The following is a 25,167-nucleotide window of genomic DNA, read 5'->3' as shown; positions in this document are numbered from 1 at the left end:
TAAAGGAAAACATACTTTAGTAGCTTAACTTTTAAATCAATCAATCCTATTGTATACTATTTGAGTTCATCATTTCAGCAATAAATATGCGTAATAAATTTATACTCACAATCAGAACCTGTTAGATGAAATCGAAATAAAACTGATATAGGTGATGTGTTTTTATTTACACGCTCACCTGAGCACATGACCAAACTAAGTGCTGTTCGAATTCGGAGTATAGAACACGGACCAAGCAACATAAAATAGGAAAGAGCATGGTAACTAAATGCAAAGAATAACAAGAATAAAACATTGTTCCACTGTTGTTGAATGGCATTCAAAACTCTCCTTTCCCAAAACTATATATCAAGTGCGTTACTCTCTGTTCTTGTTCTACAAGAGCGAATTATTCCATCATCTGCAATATGTCATGATCGATGATATGTTTAGTTAAACCAATATTTTCTTTCAATCTCTCTCATTTGCTAACTTTTTTTCAAAAAAAAAAAAAATAGTGTAAGGATAACGAATTAATAAGGATAAAAAAAAAAATAATTAATGTAATAAGAATTTTGACTTTTTGGGGGGCTCGTTGCAATTCTGGGCCAATCCTTAAAAACAGCTCTCAATTGAAGAACATAAGACATCAACAACAAAATAGGAAAAAGATTAACTGTTTAAGAATTTAAAACCCTAATAACTACCCAATATGGCCAACTTACAAAGGGGTTTAGGTTAGTTTTTAATATAACTTCACTGATTCAGTGAAATTATTATATATAACATATTAGAATATTACTATATATAACATATTAGAATAATATTAACTTGGGGAAATTTCCATAGAGTGATCTGTGGCAGAATAACTACCAACCAAGCCTTGGCAACTTCCAGGCAGCCATCCGTGTGAAAATGGGAAAGAAAAAAAAACATCACAGAAAGAGACCAACTCGAAGTGTATAACTCATAGCCACCCCCAGGCAATTATCTACTTGTTTTTTTAGTAAAATTTTTCATGCTTAAAACCAATTTGTCGCCTTGGCGTGGTACATCACGATACGGAAATATCCCCATTTGATTTATTTTTGTGGTCAACATTCAAGATAATTAAATTAAAAAAAATTACAAATCTAACATTGTTTTTAATAATATAAAATAAATAATGATACATTGAAAAAGTAATAAATCTAAATTAGATCAGGATGTAAAGCAATTTTTAAAAAGGCTTACTTTAAAGACAGAATAGAAATTAAATTTTACTTTCGGTGGTTTCATCTCAGTGGAATTGATTACTTGAATCAGACATTGTTTCTTAAATATATAATAATTTTGAGAAGAGGGATCTAAAGAAATAGAAAGAAAAAAACATTGGAGAAATTAAATTCTGGGCATTAATATTAGTTACTTTAATACAAAAAATCATCTCTCTGACTAAAAGTATAAAAAAATAATTTTATTTTATTTACGAGTAGTGCTGACTTGATCTTATCCTTGATAAATTTAAGGCTGCAGAAAAAACTAATTTAGTCTAGATTTCGGTAAATTTTGCACTCCTTTAGTATATGTAAAACAAGATTAGCACTATACATATGCAATTGAATTTAGGGCATGACCGAAATATTATGTACCTGCTGTGTAAAATCTAAATTTTAAAAAAAATCTAAATATTCTTTTGTTTACAATTGAAGAAGAACGTTATAGTGACAGTTAATAAGGAAACCAGTGTTAAATAGGCTCTTCCCAAGGTCAAGTATTATGTCACGTGATGTTGAATTTTAAAAAAAATGGGAAAAGACGGTTTTATTAAATACGTCACTCAAGCTTGCTGAAAATTTACATTAAATATCAACATTAAAACGTTTAAAATCTTTGCCAAAATTTTTTTCACAAAGTGAAGCAAGTTTCTGTTTGTTTGTTTGTTGTTAATTTACGTCGCACTAGTAGAGCTGCACAATGGGCTATTGGCGACGGTCGAAGCAAGTTAGAAACTCTGCCTTTATCAATTATTTTAAAGCACTCTTTTGCGCTTGTGACTTTTTTTTAGTATAAAATATAAATATCAACTTAATTCAATTTCAAATAATATACAACTTCTTATAAAGGTACTTATGTGAAATAACTAAAAACGCTTCCAAAGAAGAAAAAAATCTGTTTGATTAAACAATTTTTTAATTGTTATGTATCAATAATTACTTAATTATAATTAAACAAATTCAAAAACAAATATGTTTGTTTTTGAATAAAAATATTTTTAATAAAAAAAAATTTCTAGCAAAATTGTTTTTCTGTATCTCTTTAATTGTTTAAAAAAAAGCCAGGGGGTGCAAGTGCACCCTCTTGCACCCCGCTGCCGGCGCCGTTGATGAGAGAAGTAGTATACATATTTGAATAATACTAAGTCACATATTCTCAGATCGGAAAATACATTATTGTTAAACTCATTTCGTACTCTACAATATCTCACAGAAGATATTTGATCTATGAATTAAAAAAAAAATATTCAAGATGTCCACTCTAGACTCTCTTCTCAACCTACTTTACCCATCCGTAATTACTTTATAGAAGTATTTTATTACTATATTTTTTTACATGAATCAATTGAGTCTAAACACGAGTAAATGGGACTAGTGGTTTAAGAGCTGCAGGGTTTTTTTTTTATGTATAGAAAGTACTTTTTTTGTACTTATTATACTTATCTAAAACATATTTACACTTTTTAAATTGACTGCTCAAAACTATCTAGACTATTATTATTATTTAAGCAGCATTGAATGGGATCAAATTTTAGAAAAGAAAAGTGTAATTGAGTTGAAGGCAAATGCAGTACTATATTATATACATAACCCTTCAGATTTTGAAGTATCAATCTCATTGTACAACAGTTGATTTCTTTTAAAGTAGGGCCTCAAAAATATATGGGAACAATATTTAATTATACAGAGGATTTTTATTTTATTTTGATGAGTAAATAAGTTAAATATTGTACTTTTTCTACTCAAAATTATTATAACTTCTGAACTATTAATCCTATTTACTACTTTTTTTTTCAATTCAACTTTAAAAAAAACGAACACCGGAAACAATAGCCCAATTTTCTAGATAGTAATATAGAATTGTTAGTTTTAAATAGATAGAAATTTCTAAAATTTAAATCGAAGGAATCGGTTCTTTTTCCTCTAAACTCTCCTCCTTTTTTCCCTCCCGCCAAAATTTAATGTATACACTTTATACCATTTACAATGGGTGAGATGCCAACGGTATCTCACCCATTGTGGTCCTGAAAGAGTGGATACCACTTCTGGAGAACGCACTAGGTCTGCTCATCGGGAAGACTGATTGTGCAGCTCATAGGATATAAAAAAAAAAAACTTTATACCATTTACTAAGTGGAGGGTATTTAACAGTTTGTCATTGGGCAGATTTTTTTTTTTTTAAATTTGCGATTTTAAAACATTTTGAATATATATTTATGTGCCATTTACTTATTGTTCATCGTGATCCTTAAGGGACTTTTTGGGAGAAACAATTTTGCATTAGAATACAAGTGATATTTAAAAAGAAGATCCATGACCATTTAGAAATTATTTAGATAAATTATGAATGGAGAACTACAAAATAAAGATCTTTTTTTTCTATTTGAAAACATGACGGGATGGAGTTGAGGAAAAATACATACAATTTGATCATATCAATATACCTCACAAAATAATTACAGTTTATACGATCTAATTGTTTTTATCCTAAAAATGGTGTTAAAAGGTATTTAAATTTTTGTTTTTAAATTAGTTTTGTAGCAGATTTGCAAAGAGTGTTCGCAAACAGGCATTTCAGAGCGTTTCCTACAACAAATTATGAACACATTTACATTTGATATTTATTCTATATAAATATTTCTTAGAATTTTCAATAAACTTAAATCTTAGGTAATATACAACCTCATTTACTGAAGAGATAAATTGTTTGATTTATCACTGGATAGAAATTTTGAGTTTAAAAAGTACCCTATAACTTTATATTATAACGGTATTTGGGACAGATATTGCAGCCTAACTTCAACTGCTATAGATTGTAAGAAGGTAGCTTTCTTCGATTTATATAAGAAAAGCGAGTGAAATTGTTTTGCGTTCAATGTGTACTCGCGGTGGTCTTAACATTAATAAATATAACAAAAATGCAAGAAAGAATGCAAATGTCAAAAAAAGGAATAACATCCATAAAATGACGTCGCCTTCGACAACATTTTAAGTATAGCAACGAAATATCAATTAAGGAGGAAAGTGATTTTAAAATTTTGTCAGAACTCGAGAACATTACAATATCGTTTTACAGGCATTGTCTATGAATCTTTTAATTTTTTTAAAAATATAATGGTAGTTAAAATCGTTTTAATTACAAATCAAAAATAAAACGCTTATTGTGGTTTCGAAAGCAATGACATTTAAATGCGCTTGTAACAAAGAGCTGAAACAAACTGAGCTGTGTCCGAAGGAAAAGTTAACTGACTATGCTAATCTAAAGAAGGAATTTTTTTTTCACATATATAAAATGTGATTTCATTCTTAGCCCCTATTTTGGAATATACATATAATACCTAAATTAAGCGTACCAAATATATCATCTTCAAATATATCAATGTAATATTTTAGTATATTTGGTACTAACTACATAACCCTTCAACATTTGAGTTTATAAATATTTGTCAGTAGCAGTCAACTAAAGTCAAATTTAAAAAAAAAAAAAATTTTGTTACATATGGCTTTATTGAAAACATTAATCCATATACAATGTTCAGCTTTAAGTGGACATAAACAAGGAGTAACAAGGAACAAAATTACATTAACAAACAAAGAAAACACATGACAAACGCATATTAACACAAAAAGAACATAAAGATAAAATAAAAGTTAAAAAAAAAAATAATAATAAAATTTTTTTTTTTTAAAAAAAATGAAGCATGTTACTCGCGTCCGTGATATCCTAAGCACACGTGCCTCCTGTATGGTGCTAAATGAGTAACGGCGATGGCTAAGGCGATAAGTGCAAAAAAAAAAAAAAATCTATATATTAGAACTTATAAGGATTTTGGAGCATGACCATTTCTCTATCTGAACTTTAATTTACGGTTAAAATATTTATAAGTAGTGGTGGAAAAAATTTCTTTTGATTCTAATTCTTTAAAATATTAATACACTATCTTAGCTACCACTGGAAAAAATATTTTCTGAAACTACGGAAAACCCGTTGTTGAATTCTTATCAAAACCAATTCGCCAATTACTATAATACCAGTAGTACATATTACCATCAGTGATGAATATGAATTAAGTGTCATAGAATGGTAATTTTCTACGGTTTTGTTAAACGAATTTCACATTAATCTTTCTTTCATGAGCTTGCCTTTTTAGCACATAGCTTATTTTATTTTATTTCAATTAGTGCACATTATCAATATTAATTGAGCATTAGTGTCAATAATATTATGCAGATTTTTGTTACGGTTACCCAAAACGCGAATAAGTTTCTTTTCTACTTATTTTTGCTTTTTAGTTCAGAAGTTACTTTTTTTTATTTCAACTAATACATACACTGAAGAGCCAAAAAAACTGGTACACCTGCCTAATATCGTGTAGGGCCCCCGCGAGCACGCATAAGTGTCGCAAAACGCCGTGGCATGGTTTCGATCAATGTGTGAAGTAGTGCTGGAGATAATTGACACCATGAATCCTGCAGGGCTGTCCATAAATCAGTGGGAGTAAGAAGGGTGGGGATATCTTCTGAACATCACGTTGCAAAGGCATCCCAGATATGTTCAATAATGTTCATGTCTGGGGATTTTGGTGGCCAGCGGAAGTGTCACGGTATACTCGTGAAATGGTCGTACGTGAAAATCCGAATTTCATTGCTATCTCGGAGATGCTGTGTCCCATCTCCCGTGCACCGACTATAACACCACGTTCAAATGCACTTAAATCTGTATAACCTGGCAATGTAGCAGCAGTAATCGATCTAAGACCTGTGCTAGACACTCGTTGTCTTATATACCCGTTGCGAATCGCAGCGCTGTACTTTGATTGGCTCCATACCCCTTTATTTGCATACTCATGCCTGTACCAGTTTTTTTGGCTCTTCAGTGTATTACCAACATTAATTAAGTATCATTGTCGTCAATGATAGTATGACGATTTCTTACGGTTCTTCTAGACAAATAAATACCTTTACTCGATTTATTTTGCTTTCTAGTATATTGCTTATTATTATTTTTCCAATATGCATGCATTTCTTTAATTAATTAATAATGAAGCCTCATTGGCGCATGTTTCTCCTAAACGAATTAACACCCATTAATTTTTGCTTTTGATTATATAAATATTTTGTTTCTATTCAATTATTCGCGATCGCAACACTCGAATACGCCATCTGGGGAGAGACCGGTTTCATGCCTTTAGCCCTTCTCCCTTCCCTCTCCTCCTCTTTTCAGTTGTATTGGAATGTACTACGATATTTTCCCTTTTCATTTATTAAGAATATTTTTTAAAATTTTCATAATACTTTTCTTTAGAACTATGTTTAATGTAGTTTTCAGTTCCTTACAGTTTTTCTAGTTAAAAGATTTCAATCTATATGAAAATCAAGAGAGAAACTAACGTACTTCCTTCCTCTATGACTTTCCACACGCTAATGGGGAAAGCATGTGAAGTGTTGCCATAGGAAAAGAGTTCTGCTCTACGCCACCTGCAGCCCATTTCGATCGCCAATCGCTGGTTTTAAATAAGTAATTTTTTAGAAACACGTTTAAAAGAATTAATATAAATAAAATAAAAACACGTGGTATCAGACAAAGAGACAAAGTATAAATTTGGTGACGTAGACCACGCGTGCTACCACGTAATGTTCATTGAATTCATCTGCCATAGCGAATATAAAATAATTAAATATTTAAATACGTGCAATGAACTATTTTTTGATTAGATAGATGGATAATTATCACTGATGTATCTTTAAAATATGTGAAAATTGATTCATTAAAATTAAAACATTGGCTAACGCTTAACCCATCAGAAAATTCCATCTCGTTTTTCACTCATCCTATTAGAATGATTTGTCGTAGAATGTTCTAATGTTGACAATGACCTTCCTCGTGCTTGAAACTATCTGTATGCCAAATTTCATAACTTTTGGTTGGATGGTTTAGGAGTCTATAAAGGATACACAGACAGACATTCATTTTTAGATGTATTGCCTTTCCCGGTGACCACATGTTTTTATATTAAGCTAAACATTTTTTTAGAAGTTATACTCACCAGAAGAAAGATTAATTACATTCGAATTATTTTAAAGTACAAACTGGAAAAGATTACCAAAATCAATCACGAAAATGACGTTGTTGAACGTGACTATTGACCGATAACCAAGTTTTACCACAATGAAGCATTTTTTCCCTGGAATTGGTTCTTTGATATGTAACTTGTTTTTTTTATTGCAATAACCATTTAGTTTTACATTAGTTAGATTCCTAGAAACACGCTTTATAGCGTAAACATATATTTAAAAAAAACTTATCGTAAGGAAAAATAAACTTATAAATTTAGATTATTTTCAAAACAATAATTCGGCGGCGCTCTATCCTCACATTCCATTGACGTTGATTTTACTCATGCCTACGTTATATAAGCATAATCAAAGTTAGTGAATAAGTAATAAATTTGAGAAATTCGTTTGTGCTTAACTAGAACTGTAAGCACAATTGTTATTATTTTTTATGTAATATTATTTTTTAAATAATAGAAAAGAAAAATGTATCGGCTGTTTAAATTGTAAAAATGCATAATCCTATAAGAAATATTCGTTATTCATACGATCTACTAAATGAAGAAAACTAAAATTTTAACATTTTTTTAACCATTTTAATGATTTGGGTTAAAAGTGATCTTTTCAGTAGTTGTCCAAATTTCAGGATGCTTGCACTAGAATATTTAAGCGAGACATGCTAACTCTTCATTTATTATTATCGACCACAATATACTTTCTTCCTTAAATAAATAACGAAAAGGTAAATCTTTTAATTCTGTTATTTGTAGCGTAATTATGTATGTGAATTACTAATACTATTATGTATGTGTATTAATATTATGTATAATACTATTATGTATGTGAAGTTCATTGCACACGCTATTCATAGAGCATTACTGAGACATTTAAAATTTTATGAATTTGACCTGACATTTTAAATACATGTTTTAATTTTATCTTTTGAGACAAGTATTTGCATAGTCTATCCCACCTGCATCAGCACGTTGAATTGAGCGCGGGTCATTCACATTAAAAATTTCTCTTATGGGCAGATATAGAAGCACATCGGAAAACGTTATCCCTGTAAAATATTTGGAGTCTGAACGATGTTTCGCTTGAAAACCATTAGACAAAGGCTAATTTTAACTAAAGAATCGATCAAAATTGCAATTAGGACTTAAAATCGTTCTCTCCCCGGGACGCTAAGAGTGTACCTGCAGGTTATTTTTTATTCTTTCACTCCGGCTCATATGGGACGGTATTTTTCGATTAAAGGTACTTTGCGTTACTTTATTTTTAAAACTTTATTTTGAGTTCCAAAGATACCATTCATTTCAGAATTGACAACTTTAAAAAGAAAAATATAACGCTCTCTTACCTGAGTGCGGCGGCTTATCCAGGGAAAGAAACATCTAACCGAAGATCTGAGTAATTCGTGAATAAACAGGAGGTGAACCGACTGGTTTGTTTATGGTTGCAACTGATTTCCTTTTCACTTTTAACGACCTTATTCTTCTCCCCACGTGGGTTTAAAGAAAAGAAAATGACTTCTATTCAAATAAATGATCCCTCTCTCTCTCTCTTTCTCTTTCCCCATCAAATGCATACAGAATTTAAAAAGCTATCAAGATCAGAGCTAAACATTGATAACGGTTCGAAAGTTTCGTGCTATTATATCGAAGCAATTATATCAAAATGATTATATAATGATAAATATTATAATAGAATTATTTGATTGTTGAGATGTTTTTGTAAATTTGTTTTTTGTTGTTTCGTAACGAAAGGGGACGAGAGTTTGCATTTAAAGACAAGTATATTGGAACGGAGTATCTTAATTGAGGCACTAAAATTGGAAGCGTCAAAATTGGAATAAAGCATACGTTGTATAATAATTTATAACACTATAGCAGAAAAAGGTTTGAAGGTGTTTATTTCGATTCCTCAAGCAAATAAACTGTGTTTTTAATCCTTTCAAATCTTCTTTTTTTAATCTCCTTAACGCGGTTTTAACAAAACTTCTTCGCTTAAATGTTTATTTGACATTATTTTCAATAAAGATTATAGGGACTAGAACACTCTCTAGAACGGCAATTTTTGCGGCCGTTTTGACGGCAAATAATAAACGAGCTTAAATATTTGGTTTTCAATTCACATATCATAATAAAAAGTTATAAAAGGTTTATAATGAAGGCTTAGTAATTTCAACATTCTCAAAAATTTTACCATTACAAATAATTGGCTTATTTTTGTGAGGCAACATAAGGTAAAACAACGATAATTTTAAATATACGTCAAACGAAAAGAAAAGCGCACCATTTTACAGTTTATCGTAAATTATAAAATAATTTTTCAACGAACGGTTCTTAAACCTTTTTATTTCCATTTTTATTTTCAATTACTATGGAACCTGCCTTTACCTATTTTGGTAGTAAAAATTATAATTAGAAAAAGTTGTCTTATATAGTAAGAAGGATTATCACAGCCCCTAAAGCTTCTGATTTATTCATTTACACTTTTAATCTACTATTATTTTTCAGATGAAATTAAATTTTATAACAAGTAAATATTTGGGTAAAGTTTTGGGGCATTTAAGGTATTGAAGAGGAAGGTAATGAATAATTTCTTACTATAGAATTTGTAAATAAAAAATAAATTTAAAAGGTAGATTTAGATTTGTCTTATTTTTTCCAATGCGTGTTTTTTATGTAATTATTTTTTATTTAAAGTTTTTTATTTCCCATTCCAAGGGGTTTCTAGGAGCATCTAATCAATAAGTTTGTCACTGACATCAAGTCACGTGGTGTGATTTCATTATTCACGTCATTGGCAACAGTTTCCATACATACGACTTTCCTATTCCTCCTTACCTACCTCACTTGCAGACAAAAAAATTTTTGTTGTAGACTTCTGATTTTGACAGTTTATTTGTGATAAATTTCTCGACTACTTTGACATTTTAAATCAACAAAGCTTCCTTTTACCTAAAGGTAGTTTTTTTAATTATTTTCACGGCTCTTTTAATTATGCGTTAAATATTATAAATGAACAGCAATTAAATAATCCATTCATATAGGATAGCAGGAAAATATGAGTTCGAAAAAATGTGACAAACACTTTTTTATCGGGAAAGTTTTAACAAATATTATCTTTTAAGTTTTTGCGAACTGGAATCTTAATTTTAAATAAATTATCGATAATACATTGTTTGCCCAATCTAATTTCTTTTAAAAACTATAAATAGTGTTATTTTGCAAAACGATACAAATGTTTTAAACGTGAAAAAAATTGCAGAATTAAACTAATACTTGTCGAGTATTTAAATGCGATGAGCTTTTTTGAAAGTTGCTTCAAAATCAAGGAAACATAAATTTTGTACTAAATCTTTAGACAAAAGAAGAAAAATAAATAAAACAGAAATGTATTTTTCCTTGATTGTTATTTTCAGAAGTTTTCCTCGTTACGTGAGGATTACGTTTGCTATTGTTTTAAATAAGTTGCACAGAGGGGTAGAGTATAATTTACGAAATTGGTTACCTAAGAGGAGGAAGTGTAGCGACACTAAAGGGTCACGTGATCCTGGAACACTATTTAAATACAGTTGCAATAACTAGCGAGTTGGTTGGCCAATTAAATAAGATTTCACGAAAAATGCAATTTTAGATGGATATTCTTTTAACGACAAAGGACCATTTAAAGTTAATTTTACTTTATGTATTGATCTTACTAGTTAGAATAACTAACTCTTCAAGAATAACTTAACATAAAATGTTTTTTAAATTCTCCATTTTCCTAAGATCGGAAGCGGTAAAAAAAAATTATATTTATTCAAAGAAATTACGTTTTCGTAACCGATTTTGTAACTTAAGATAGGGTCTACATCCATTAATTAGCCTATCGAGGTCATCCCCTCGAACCATTAAGAATAAGTCCTAATACATGAAAATCTGATCATTAGATCAAAAGTTATTCAGGGTGCTCCTTTTAGTTATTTTTTTTCGCTGATTGTACATGATGTATTCGGAAGAGAAAAAAAATAGTTCCCACGGTTTATTCCATGTTTTTCTTTCGACTGTTTCCAGTGGATCAATGTGTTTTATGACAACATTGTCCAGCTTGTAAAAGTTAGTTTGAAAAACACTCATTTTGATTTAATTGTGCAGCGTATATTAACAACTATGTAACTCATATTTAGGTAATATTTCCTTAAATCTAATAATTTTAAAGTTTCTGTAATGAAAAAATGATTAAAAAAATTAATAACTGTCGATAATTTTTTTTCTTCTATTTTTCGAACTAACATCCCTTAGGAAAATTTGCCATAGGTTTGCCATAAAAAAATGCCATAGGATACTCCTATGGGGTTTTGCCTATGGCAAAAATTTTGCCATACACTTTTGCCATATACGTATGGCAGAATTTAGCCATACATGTATGGCAAATTTTTGCCATAGGCAAAACCCCATAGGAATATCCTATGGCATTTTTTTATATGGCAAAGTTTTGCCATATGTGTATGGCAAAAGTGTATGGCAAAATTTTGCCATAGGCAAAACCCCATAGGAATATCCTATGGCATTTTTTTATATGGCAAATTTTTGCCATAAAACTAAGATGTGCTACAGTTTATGAAGAAATATTTTTCCATAGGTTATGGTACACCTTTGCCATACAGCTATGGCAACATTTCTCGTTGATATTTTACCATACGTCAAAAAATAATTACTTACAAGAATCTTTCGCAATGGATATTAAAAATGCAAAACTTAATAATTGTAGAATAAATATATATCCAGAAAGCTTTTTTTTAAATTTCTTTGATAAACTTCTCCTGTTTTACTTGCAGAATCCTTTTTGTATGCGGTTCTTATTCAAATAAATTTCAAACAGTTAGTACTAACCGCTAGAAAATGGGTCCGGTGGACGGAGCGAGTGGGGAAAATATTGGTTATGTTGATTAGGAACAAAATATATTGAGTACAGGCAACTAATATTTGTTAAAGCTGTAAAAACAAGAAAATAGAAAGTGGGTCCGGAGGTCGGAGCGAGTATAAAAAACGTTAATTTGATTGATTGGTATCATAATTAGTTAGATAAGCGTCAGATATTAGAGGAACCTAAAAGAACGCGAAGCAAAATAACGGTCCGATGGTCGGAGCGAGTATGAAAATTCTTTAAATTTTGATATGTGATACTAAACTAAAAATTAAACAGACTACTAAAACAATAAAATACTATTAAAACTCAAAAGATAAAGAGTGGGGCCGGTGGTCGAAGCGAAATTAGTTTAAAATAGATCAAACGGGACAAAAGCTGAATATGTAACGGTGCAACCAGTGGTGGCATGTGAACAAAATTTTATCTATAAAAAAGATGGTATTAGACTATGAAAAGCTAAGAATAGAAAACAGGCTAAATTAGTTGATCCCCTACTAGTGAGGGATAAAAAAACTCAGAAAATTTATGTTGAGTTGTGTTAAGCACATTTAGAAAAGAGAACACAATATAGAAACATTGGTAAATACAAAACATGTTTAAGACATGATTAAAATTGGTAAAATTAATAATTGCTATTGACAAATTGACACTTGGTCAGGGATAGTAAATAAAAATTAATTGGGTATAGGGAATCACTATGACGAAAAAGTTGTAAACTTAAGGAAAGATTAAATTGTTAAAAGCATTTTTGGTTACAGCAGCAGATGATATGGCCAGGGACTGTCCAGTTGATGATATTGAAGCAAAACAATTGTCAACCAGTAATCCAGCAAATCTAGTTAAGTGATGACCCTAAGCTATGTATAAACATGTAACAGAACATTGTACAAATATATGTGGATACTTAAGAAATATTAGTTGTAAAATAGTAAAACACAGAGACATGATAAAAAACAATTTAATGGCAAGCAAAAATTAAACACAAAATATAAATATAAAGCCCTAACATATGTAAGATAATGTAAAAAAGCATTGCAAGAACCTAAGTGGAATTAAAATAAAAAACTAATGAGAATGTAAACACTGATAAAAGTACCAGACAGCCGGAAATTAAAAAACTTAATAAATTCAGATAGATAATTGCATAGGCGTTTGCAATAAAATGTTTTTGACCAAGAATGAGATCGAAAAAATATTAAAATAAGTAGCCAAAGTTAGCGAATGATTCCACTTGTAGTGGATGACACGTTAATATGGCGGTCTGATACACTAAGCCTAAATCAATGGAACATCGGATTTTAAACACTCAAAAATGGAAAAATTGGCCACCCGGAGGCCGGAAAAGACTCACCAGGAATGCCTTGTGGGTTTACATGTTGAATTTAATTAACTTCGGGGTGAAATAATGGATATTTATTTCTTTTAGAAGATGTTTTTGAGGACTCCATAGAAGTTGTTGTTTCGTTGGTGGAGATCTAGATCAGCTTTTCTCTATGGTATACTGCCATACAAATCTTTAAGGTTACCATTGGCCTATGGTATACTGCCATACAAATTTCTGTGGTTGCCATAGGCCAATGGTGACGTGCCATACAAATCCTTATGGTTACCATTAGTCTATGGTATACTGCCATACAAATCTTTATGGTAGCCATAGGCTTTTGGGGTTTTGCCATACAAATCTCTATGGTAACCATAGGCGTATGGTATCTTGCCATATAAATTTCTATGGTAGCCATAGGCTTATGGGGTTGGGCCATACAAATCTCTATGGTAACCATAGGCGTATGGTATCTTGCCATACAAATTTCTATGGTAGCCATAGGTTGCCATAGATTACCATAGGCTTCTCTATGGCAAATTTTCCTAAGGGATGAGAAAACGTAGAAAAAGTTAGATTAATTTAACAATTTCAAATAGAATAAAAAAAATCTATTGAAAACCATGTTACGGTGCAATGCACACAAAAAAAGGATCATTTTGAATAATTTTTTATCTAATGTTTGGATTTAAAGTTTGGAACCCTTAATGTTAATTTTATCTTTTTGCGTGTTTTGCTATATCTCGAGAACTTTCAAAGCAGATTGAAAATTTTTTGCACACAATCATAAAATTCATTTATCCAAAGATAATTCCATGCAAAAAGTAAAAATAGTAAATATTTATTATTTCTTGTAATTTTATTCAATAAAAGTTTATTATATTCTTTATAATTTATTTATAATTTAATATTATAATATTATATTTTTTTATAACTTAATATTATAATAGTATATATTTTTACTTATTAATTTTGAATTGTAAGGTAAACAATTTTCTACACCATGTTAAAGTATGTCATTTCACATGGCGAAATAAAAAATTCAAGCAAAATCGGTCGAATAGTTTCTGAAAACTTGAAATAGAGACTTAAATTCAGTTTTTCAGGAACTATTCGACCGTTTAGGCTGAAAATTTGTATTTTTCCATGCAAAAATACATTCTTTAAAATGATGCAAAACCTTAGGATTCAAGATTTTGCAATCTCATTCTTAAATAAAATAATAAATACTTACAAATGCACCGGATTTTTATATGGGATTATCTTTGGATAAACGATTTTATTACTGTGTGTAAAAAATGTTCAATGTGCTTAAAAAGTTGTTGAGACATAGCGAAATGCGCAAAAAGGTAAAATTAACATTAAGGGTTTAGCTACATGATAAGTATATGCTCAAGAATGAGTAGTGAATAGAAGTTATATTTCTAAAATTAAAAAGAAATTAAAGAGAAAAACAAATATAAAAATGAACAACTACAAAATATTTTAAAGAAAAAAAGTTTTGCTCCCAATCGATACACTTTTCTAGCTCTTCTAAGCAAAATGATAGATTTAAAGTGTTCCAGATGAAGTTACGTTGTTTCTCAAAAAATTTAAATTGAGTTACTCACCTCAAAAATAATAATAAATAAATAAAAATATGTAGATAAAAAAAACTTGATTGATCAATTTTAAGCACAGCATAGTGAAGCAGATTTAATTAGGCTACCGAGATGCGAAACATAATTCCAAATTAAACTAAAAGAATATTTAGATAGTTTCTATTTATATTTCACTTCATTTTATTATGAAGGAGCAAAATAAGAGATGGAAATAGATGAAAACAAATGTAATAAAAAGAAAAGCAGTGGTATCGGACGTAAAAATAATTATTTGTTAGTTTACAATAAAAATATTTATTATTTTCGAAATCAAAATAGACTAAACAAATGAGATTTAAGATCTTGCTTTAAACAAAATTTAAAAAAAAGGTCACATATGTCGTTAAGGCATAAATTATATATTCCAATGATGTGAGTCGAATGCCTATTTAAAAAAAAATAATAACACGCTAACATTTCGAGGCCTTACTTTAAGACAATAATAAGCTAAAAATAAAAAATAGAAAAAAAAAATAGCTTTGTAGAAAATTCTGAATTGGAATTGAAATTTATTTACTTCTTAATAATAGTGGGTAGTTTTTTTGTTTTAACTATTACTTTAATTTTAAGCGTTATATCTGGAAAGTCGACAACTTAAATACTTTTTCTCTCTGAATACTTAGCTTGTTTACTTCTACAAAAGCTTATCGGAAAAGAGAAAATGCATACATTTTTTTTCTATTATTATTTAAAGAGGGAAAATAATAATATAGAAGAATGCAACTCATCATTTTCTTGCGAGAAATCTTTCATTAAAACTGAATGAGTGCTTTTTTTTCGGAAGTTATAAATTCAGATTTTAAGAAATTCGACGATAACTTAATTTCATATTGTATTAGACAATACTTTCCTCTAATGACTTTACTATCGCATTACTTTAAAGACTCTAAAGAAAAAAGAAAATTATTATTGTAATACAGTGAAATTTTATAAAAAAATAATTTATATGTAGTGACAAGTCAAAATAATTTGAAATTAATTTTGCTACTTGTGGAAAAATATTCCTACAATGCCCAATAATAAATAGACATTCCTGAATCTATCTTTCTGATAGGATTCCCATCAAAGAAAAAGCTTTCAAACACGTCCTTTAAAACAAAAATCTGAAGTATTCGATAAGTAAAAAGCTTTTTTCTTCAGTACGTTTTTCTGCCATTATAAGAAATTTTTTTTTTTTAATTTATCGAAAACATCAGATGAGTGTTTAAAGAGTAAATTCATATCGAGATATTTGATTGGAGAAGGGTTCCAAAAATTCTTATGTATACAATCTTTCTAACTCGTTAGTTGACACACACTTTGATTTCGCTTGCCGACATATTTGACAAATATATTTTATAACGGAAATATTTGGTAAATTTCTTTGACACCTCTGTTAGTTTTTAAAAATTACAATGCGCGATACCACAATCATTCTAATTTGTTTTTAGAGCCTAAATTGACGCTTTTAGTAATGTGTGAATTTTTTAGTTTTTCATCCCAAAGGAGATGAAGTTGGCAAAATCGATTGTTATTTAGTTTTATTGGGAAAATAAACAGTTGCTTTACACACACTCATCTAATTCTAATGACGTCTTAAGTGAAGAGCTTAGGTGAAGAGAATAAACAACGTTAAATATAAAATAACTCCTCCCAATTAAACCTTACATTTCATTGCTTATTAGGAACATCCATTTTTAATTGTGATACAGATAATATTTTGTGGGTCAATACCTTTAATAATTGAGTTGTATCATTAAAGTGATTTTTAGCACCAGTACTAAGAATAACTGAAGATTTAAATGTGTTTTACTATTACTAAACTCTACAAAATTTTAATTTCCAGTTTTCAAATTTGAGTTATCCTACAAGTAATTTTAATAGTCAATTTTACTGCAGCTTACCATTCCTCTGAGCAACTTAAGCGGTACTTTTCTGATTACTTAACTTACTTCCACATTTCACCTTATTCTGTGGTCGTCTATCCTCGATATAGAATCGAGTTGGTGAAAATCTCAGCATTTTTCCTTGTTTCCTCGATTCTGGTATGACTTACGTTAGGAAGTCATAAGGTGGAAGAAATTAAGATAAGAACCGAATTAATATGCCTTATATGCGAGTGAGTTAGGTAATTGTAGCTACATTACTCCCCCACCAGAATTTTATCTGTGATAGAATTCGATGAACGACCACCACCTGTTGATTCATTTGCTGTTTTCGCGAGATGCCGGGAGAGCTGTCATTGCTCACCCACTCCCGGAATGTTTTGGGCAGTTCTTTTTAGATATTGTTTCGCTCTCTTATTTCACTTTTCAGGCTGATAGTGAGATGGATTACAGATAGAACGGAACTAGTTTAATACTAGTGAATTACAAATCCTTAAAAAATGTGCTTCTAATTCGTTAAACATTTCTTGACTTTTATATTTAAATTGCTAAATTTCAGTCTTTCTTTTTAGGGAAGAATGGGCCAAAGACAGAAATTCAATGAAGGGTAAAGGAGAATTATCACTAGAACTGACCAAAGCAAAGGAGAACTTCTCTACATTTGCTTATTTAAATATTAACATTGATCCATCTAATAATAATTTTTTTTTAATGAAACTAGACTATTTGGCAGCGATGCACACTGTTTCGTAACGGACTGATAAAAAACTGTTTTGTTTGTATTACGAGTTATATAAATGAATTTCTTCAAAAGCAGCCGAAATTGAAATTTAATAGTCCGAAAACTAATCGGTAATTTAAAATAAATAAACAATAATTTTCAAATATAAGAGTAAGTGATTGCAGAAACTCTACAGCAAGAGTAGAGGCAGTTTTTTTTTCAATATTGAAGGGAATTTCCCCAACGTAAATGCCTAAATAACATATCTTCTGTATATGTGTTTGATATGATGAGTGTAACCATTTTTGAAAAATTAAAAACCGAGATATATTTATTAAAACACAAATGTTTTTCAGCAGTCATGGAAACTGCATCTTCATCAAAAGTACACGGAATGAGACAGTAATTATTCATACAATAAAGTAATTTTGTTGGACAACAACCAATCATGAAAAACTTAATAAACAGCACGCAGGGATTCAATACATTTTTGTTGTAACAATCATAATAAAAAAACACAGTTTAAATTGTAACACAATCAGAAGTATGAAAACATTAATGTGCAATTATAATGAAAGAGAAATGTGTGAAGTACAGTTTTTAACAAACCTCAAACAACCAACAATTCGATAAGCTTTTTATTTTCAATGGCTGAGGCCACGAGCAAGAAATAGGAACAAAAGCAATTTGAACAAAGAAACGCTACGATTTAATTCAGCTAAAAATGAACATTTTTTGACGGAATGATTTAAGATTGTTATTTTCGTTAAATTAATTAGAAATGGTAGCTTCAGTTGTTGTAAAAGTGCAATGAATAAAAAATTTCATTATGCACGTATGATCATTTATGCTCTTACAAACATTAAAAGGCTTGTTGATACGGAAAGCACAATATCATTACACATAGATACATTTTTTTAAATGGAACTTCATTTATTAATCAAATCGTAATACTTCATTCATTTCTTGGTTTGGCTGACATAATCATTTTTGCAGTGAAAAATAAAAATTCGTCGTCCTTTGATTTTACGGGAGTTGATAAGCGAAAATGCTTTACAATGGTAGTAAGGAAGAGAAAGACTTGAGCCATTGTGAACCCTTCCCCTAAACAGGAGCGTTTACCTGAAAAATATAAATAAAGAAGAAAAAAAAGAATTAACATTTTGATAGCAATAGGAATAAAGAAAATGGTTTTATGATACATTGCAGTTAAAATTAAAGTAGGGGCAACTTTTTTTCCAAAATCAAATTTGTCTGTTGGGGGAAAAGTTGTGTATTAGTATGAAATGCTCGTGATTTTTTTTTCTTTTGAAATCAGAATATATTTAGGCCCCTAAATAGGTCCTTGAAATTTCTCTAATTTTATAAAAATCTCAAATTTTTCTTTATTTTTTTAAAAAGAATTTTTTTTAATGGCTCTGTAAAATATTTCAACTGCAGGCAATTAAGAGTTTTGTTGCACAAAAAATTAAAAGAAACCTGTACATTATTTAATAGAATTAGAGAAATTTTAAGGACTTGGCGGGAGGGGGATAAATGTATTTTGATTTTAAAACAATATTCACACTTGATATCAATATACAATTTTTCTTACTGTAGGCGATTTCAATTTAAAAAAGTAAAAATCGTCCCTTTCTATTATAAACTGATACATCGAAGAAATATTGCCTACTATTTTTCTTTTCATTCTTAGTTGAAATGAAAGATGGGTTGACAGCCCAAGATACGATATTCTCCTCCTTGCTTTTACAGTAAATACAATAATTTGTGAAGGTGATGCTTTTTTTAAAAAAAAATAGCATTCATAAATGAGAAATAGTAATAAGAAGAAACAATTTTATTTCTGATTTTCAGAGTGCTTCTTGTAAGGACTTTCTCGTAGTTTAGTTACAGAAAAACATAGCAATCAAAATGAAAATAAAAGTTAGAGCGCCATCTGGTGATAACATTAAAAAAAATCATTGACACTCGCAGGATGTTCCATTTATCATTCTCTTGACTAGTGTTTTGATATCTCGAAACGCATTCAATTTTTCAAACGTCCGAAATTTCAGATCGAAATAAATCGAAACTTACTCACCCAATCCAAAGAGTATGGGTAGTTCTGCCTTCTTTTGTCCTTCTTTTTGTAAATAACGTGAGGGATTGAATTTTTCAGGTTCTTCAAATACTTCTGGATCAAAATGGGATGCCCAACTATTCATGATCATTACAGCACCTTTAGGTATCCTGTAACCCTTAATAGTAGTTTCTTCTGTTAAAGTTAAAAAGTTTTATTACAATAAATGTTACTATTCATTGCAATCATTTTTTATTTTTTTAATGTTTTTCTTTAAATCACAAAATGTAGTTGCCGTGCATTCTCATAGTAGAGTTAAATCGTAGTAGAGTTAAAAAAAAGTCTAGATATCTTTCACAGTCTCTGGTATGAAATGAATAAAAATTCGAACGGTATTTACTTGTAAATCACTCGTTTATTCCTTATCTAAAGGAATATTTACCGGTATTATTTATCCTTCATTCTGTCTAAAGATTATATTTCTCTAATTTTAATTCAGATAATTATTCACTGGGGAACAAATTTCTCGAGGATGCATTTATACAAGTACTTACAAATTCGGCTGTGTGGATTTTAAATCTAAATTACCTTTCTTCCGAAAGCTACGGATTATTTTCCAAATTATATTTTTAGTTTAGTTTATTTTTTGTCCCCCATGTACAGGTTTATAAAGAACATATACTTTTATGTACATACAAATATAGGATTGTCCACTCCTTTGAAAGTAAAAAGACAAAAAACATATGACTTTAACGTATCCCATCCTATATTGAAATGCATTATAGTCTTTTTTGTTCCATGTCTTATGTAAATAGAGAAGTGGAGACACCTATTATTCACTCGAGTGAATTTACAAAAAAGAAATCTGGTTAGGAATAGATTAACAAATTGCGTAAAAACCGCAGCTTGCAGATTTGAAATCAACGACGCGGGAATATCTAAGATTTGATTAAAAATCGCTTGCAACAGAAAAGAAGCATTTGTTTTCCAGTGTTACTCAAAATAAACTTTTAAGTATTGTTTCTTTATTATAAAGATAATTTTAACCCTTTATGACCAAGTCGATATAAATCAAACATGAGATATAATAATTTTAAATCACTTATCTTCGCTGATTTATTTACAAACACTAAAATCGGATCTTAAATTTAATAATGTATTCTAGTTCGTATGGATTATCTTTAATTTCTTCGTAGCAAAATACTTTTCAGCTATTTATACAAAAATTGCATCAGGTCTTAAAGGTGATCCATTTAATTTACTTCAACGTACTACTTTTATATCCTTCCAAATAAAAAGTGATTACAAAATTTATTTTTTATTTAAGCATTTATTTGAGAGAAGATCAGCAACTTAAACTTTAGTATTTTAGATAGGAAGTACATGTTTATTTTTTTATAAAATTGATCTTTTCTAAAATAGTAAATAACTATACGTATTTATTTAAATGGAAAATAAGCTAACATTTTTAACATGATATAGTTTGTGGAATACATTGTGGTATAAAATTGAAGGGTTAAGTAACATTACATGATAGAGAAATATAGTTATCATTTTATAGTTACTAAACGGTAAATAAATATTAGTTACCTTATTGTAAGATCTGTTTACTTCCTAAATAAATTTTATGTAAAAAAAAAGAATCATTCAAAGTAAGCAACTAAAAGACTGATTTATTAAATAACTCCTTAAAATTCTAAAGCAATATTATCAAAATTCGCATCGAGAAACAAGAATCCTCGTTTTTTGGTCAAATAAAAATGTATACTGGCTTTCCGTAATCGTAGAAATTTTTTTAAAATTAGTTATTATAACTATTTCATCTTCTATTTGATTTGGAAGAAATAACTCCTTCGTTATTTCTAACACTATGAAAAATGCAAAAAAATGACAAGGCGGGAAAAATTTTATTAAAATTATAGCTACAGCTACTATGTTTTGCTAGATTTAATGAAGTTTTGCCAACCTATTTTTTAATCTTTAATTTTTAATAGCTGAAATTATGGTTTTTGGATTATCGGAAAAGTTACCCCCATGCATCGTGTTTAGAATAAATCGTTCGCTTTTTGTCAATTATTTTCAAATTAGAGGGACTACTTCCTGTCCGCTGCTGGTGACAAACCCCGATGATTACTTCGCAACAACTGTTGTTGCCCAGAATAAAGCATTTTTTTTCTACAAAAGTCGAAATTATTTTTTATTTTCACGTCCAACTTTTTTAGTGCTTTTTGCAAATTTTATATATATATAAAAAGAAAAAAAAACAGTTGGACACAACTAAATAGCAAAGCTTTCAGATTCTTTGATAATTTTAAAAAGTTTTAAAAGCCTTACAACGAGAGAGGAGCTACAAAGTAGGGTTTCATATAAACTTTTGAATCATTTATATGTAGTGGTGTGGTAAATAACTTTAAATAAAGTTTAATAAACAAAAACAAAAAACTCATACATAAAAACATAAACTAAGCTACGATTAGAAGAAATTTTGGTTTTTCGGTTAGTCGGGCTCAAGCAAAAAGTAGCCAAAAAATACAGATCTCCACCAACTTTAAAATTTTTTTTTAAATACATCAAAATTAAATAAAAAGATTTCCTTGCTCTAGACTAACCGAAAAGTACCGATTTTTTTTCCATAAAGCATAAAAAGTTGTCAGCTCATGTTGCACAATGATTCAGTGGTGAATGGGTGCAATAGTTAAAGAAACCATATTTAATAACAAACAAATTTAATGATAAAAACAATAAAACGAAATGGGGCTCGCCACTGAGCCATCCAATTCAATCCATTGCCTGCCACATAAGTGATTACAGAATTATTGTGAGCGATTCCAACTCCCTTTTTTGTTCAGGCAGAAATTCATAACAGCCCTATATGCGTTCTATAAAGAATTCTGATTGTGCTTACGTTTCTGCCCCCCCGTCCAACATTCATTTCTTTAAATTAAACGCTTAATTTGAATCAAATTTAATTGTCAAATAGTATGAAAGATTCCATATGATTCTATTAAGATTAATTAGTAAATAATTTTGCTTATTAAACTATATTTTTTTTAAAAATTACATTTTAAATGAAAGGTCATAAAAAATTTTGTAAGTTCACAACCGTAATTTAATATTTCCGCATACTAAACTGGCTAATACATTAAATACAATTTGTGTCACATTGTGCATAAAGTTGTTAATTAACAAATTAATTATTTAACGAATCTTTAACGGTAACTTAACATAGTATATTAATGTATTTTACACCAAAAAATAATAATATTGTAAAGCGGTTGAAAATTTTAGACATTGATTCATATGTGATTATCTTAAAATGTCGCGTAATAATGGTAATATCATAGAATTACATCATAATAAAGGAATAACTCTGCGACACTATCATTATATGTTTATATTCTCCCAGTATCCTAAGAAGAAAAAATATCAAACTGCAAGTCCTTCAGTCCCGCAGTGGACTGATCGTTAAGACACGGTTCCCAGCAGATCACCGAAGTCAAGCATCACTGGCTGCGGTCTGTGTGCGGGTGGGTGACCACTTGGATCAGTCTGCGTAGGGACCGAGGGTGTGCGGTATGGGTCCTCGTTAAACTGTTCTACCGTAAAGTGCTCGACTTCGCGTGCAGGTCGTCGGGCTACCGAAGCGGGGGTGCCATCCCCTCTGCAGAGGATCAAAATTGTGATGGCATGTCTTCGGATCATCCTCTGGGATGTTTTCCAGATCGTCGCCAATAGCCCATTGCGCAGCTCTAGTGCGACGTAAATGAACAAAACAAAGCAAGTTTTTCAGTCCTTCTATGACGTCAAAGCAGCTTAGATTAGTGTAAATTAAGGCTCCTCCATAGAGGGAGCTGAACTATCCACCATTATGGAGCAAAAAAGTTCGCTGTAATTACGTAGTGTTAACATTAGCGNTCGCCAATAGCCCATTGCGCAGCTCTAGTGCGACGTAAATGAACAAAACAAAACAAAGCAAGTCTTTCAGTCCTTCTATGACGTCAAATCAGTTTAGATTAGTGTAAATTAAGGCTCCTCTATAGAGGGAGCTGAACTATCCACCATTATGGAGCAAAAAAGTTCGCTGTAATTACGTAGTGTTAACATTAGCGTGAGAGCTTGAAGCCCATTTAGATACTTAAAATTTTTGATATGGGCAATTGGCTAGCGATGAATTGGGCAACAGTTGAGAGAAAAAAAAGGCTTTCTAATGTTAAGATCTTATCAGATCTCAAAAGAAAGAAGAAATGTGTAATAAATTGCATAACTGGCAGCATGGAAGTGGAACTCGCTTATGAGAGGTAAATACTCTCTCATTTATTATTTATTGAATATATATATTTATATATGCAGTATCAAAACGATCTTAAATTGTTAGAATTTGCTTCTGAATGCTTGTTTTTGTTTGTTTCTTTAAAAATAAATTGGCGAACAACTTTTCTGGGTTACTTGAACAGATCAGTTCAAACTATATATCAAATATAAGAATTTTCATCGAAAGTTGCATTTATTAACTAAATATTGCTTTAAGCAACATTTAATCATTTATTTAACATTTTTGAGTGTTTGTGTGGCATAGTAAATAAAGGCCAGAGATTGACTGAATTCGTCAAACTTATCTCGGAAACGCCAAGTTTTGTACTGACTTAAGTGATTCCTTCTGTTTTCTTAAGATTAGATATTTACCTGTTTCTTATTGTATTCCATTTTGATCACTGATAAGTCAGATATTAAGTTTTTTAATCCTGGCTCATTTAATTTTCTTAGTTACTTATGGTTACATATCGCTTAAAGTTCTCACAGTTTGTTTATATTTTATAATAAGATATTTACTTAAAATGCGATCGTTAATACATTTTTGGACCTATCAATGTTGTTTTTTCTTTTTTTTAATTATTGCGTTAAATTGTTGGAATAATGAGTTTCTGTTGTAGAAAAGTTACAAGAGTATGTTTACAAAATTTAAATTCGGAATCTTTTAATGTGATTTAATTGAAGTATGAAAATATAAAACAGTATTTCAAATTTTCTTGTCGGTTCATTTGGACGAATCTTAACTTAAAGTAAAGTGGAAAGAGGTTAACAAAGTATTAAGGCCTCACACTATTCCGATTCTTCCAAAGAAATAGATAGGTTGTCCAAAAACAAGGTCTATTTTAGATGAGCTTATATCTAATGCAAATATTTTTTTTCTCCAATGCCTACCCGGAGAATGACTTAAGTCATACAGGCATCTGAAGGGCAGATTTGTTGGTCACTCTATCAGGGGCACCATATTAGATAGGCCAACGTTGCCCCCACAATATAAAAAATAGTACAGAGAATGAAAGAGCATCCATGCCTTGCTCGGGATTCGAA

At 30.0% G+C, this 25,167-nt stretch overlaps 2 protein-coding genes across 15 annotated transcripts in view; both read right to left on the bottom strand.

Annotated features, from left to right (window-relative positions):
• Positions 1–8,798, bottom strand: part of LOC107438853 (DGAT1/2-independent enzyme synthesizing storage lipids) — a 28,903-nt gene extending 20,105 nt beyond the window's left edge. Inside the window, exons 1-2 of one of the 12 annotated variants that reach the window (XM_071180264.1) lie at positions 8,650–8,760; positions 1,243–1,325 (exon numbers count right to left, since the gene is read on the bottom strand). The gene's annotated coding sequence lies outside the window, so the exon portion shown is untranslated. Of the gene's footprint in view, positions 1–1,212; positions 1,326–1,448; positions 1,724–8,649 lie in introns of those variants that run through there. The other 11 variants (XM_071180262.1, XM_071180261.1, XM_071180265.1 and 8 more) reach the window with 11 other exon arrangements.
• Positions 8,799–18,378: 9,580 nt separating this feature from the next.
• LOC107438855 (cytochrome P450 2C70) overlaps positions 18,379–25,167 on the bottom strand; it is a 27,356-nt gene continuing 20,567 nt past the window's right edge. For all 3 annotated transcript variants that reach the window (XM_043046351.2, XM_016051255.4, XM_016051256.4), the window contains exons 6-7: positions 19,834–20,007; positions 18,379–18,875 (exon numbers count right to left, since the gene is read on the bottom strand). In XM_043046351.2, coding sequence (XP_042902285.1) covers positions 18,709–18,875; positions 19,834–20,007 — 341 coding nt within the window. In that variant the 3' untranslated portion in view covers positions 18,379–18,708. The remainder of the gene's footprint in view (positions 18,876–19,833; positions 20,008–25,167) is intronic.

The sequence above is a fragment of the Parasteatoda tepidariorum genome, chromosome 4 (assembly GCF_043381705.1).
Source record: "Parasteatoda tepidariorum isolate YZ-2023 chromosome 4, CAS_Ptep_4.0, whole genome shotgun sequence".
Classification (NCBI taxonomy): Eukaryota; Metazoa; Arthropoda; class Arachnida; order Araneae; family Theridiidae; genus Parasteatoda; species Parasteatoda tepidariorum.
This window is presented reverse-complemented; position numbering and strand designations above follow the sequence as displayed.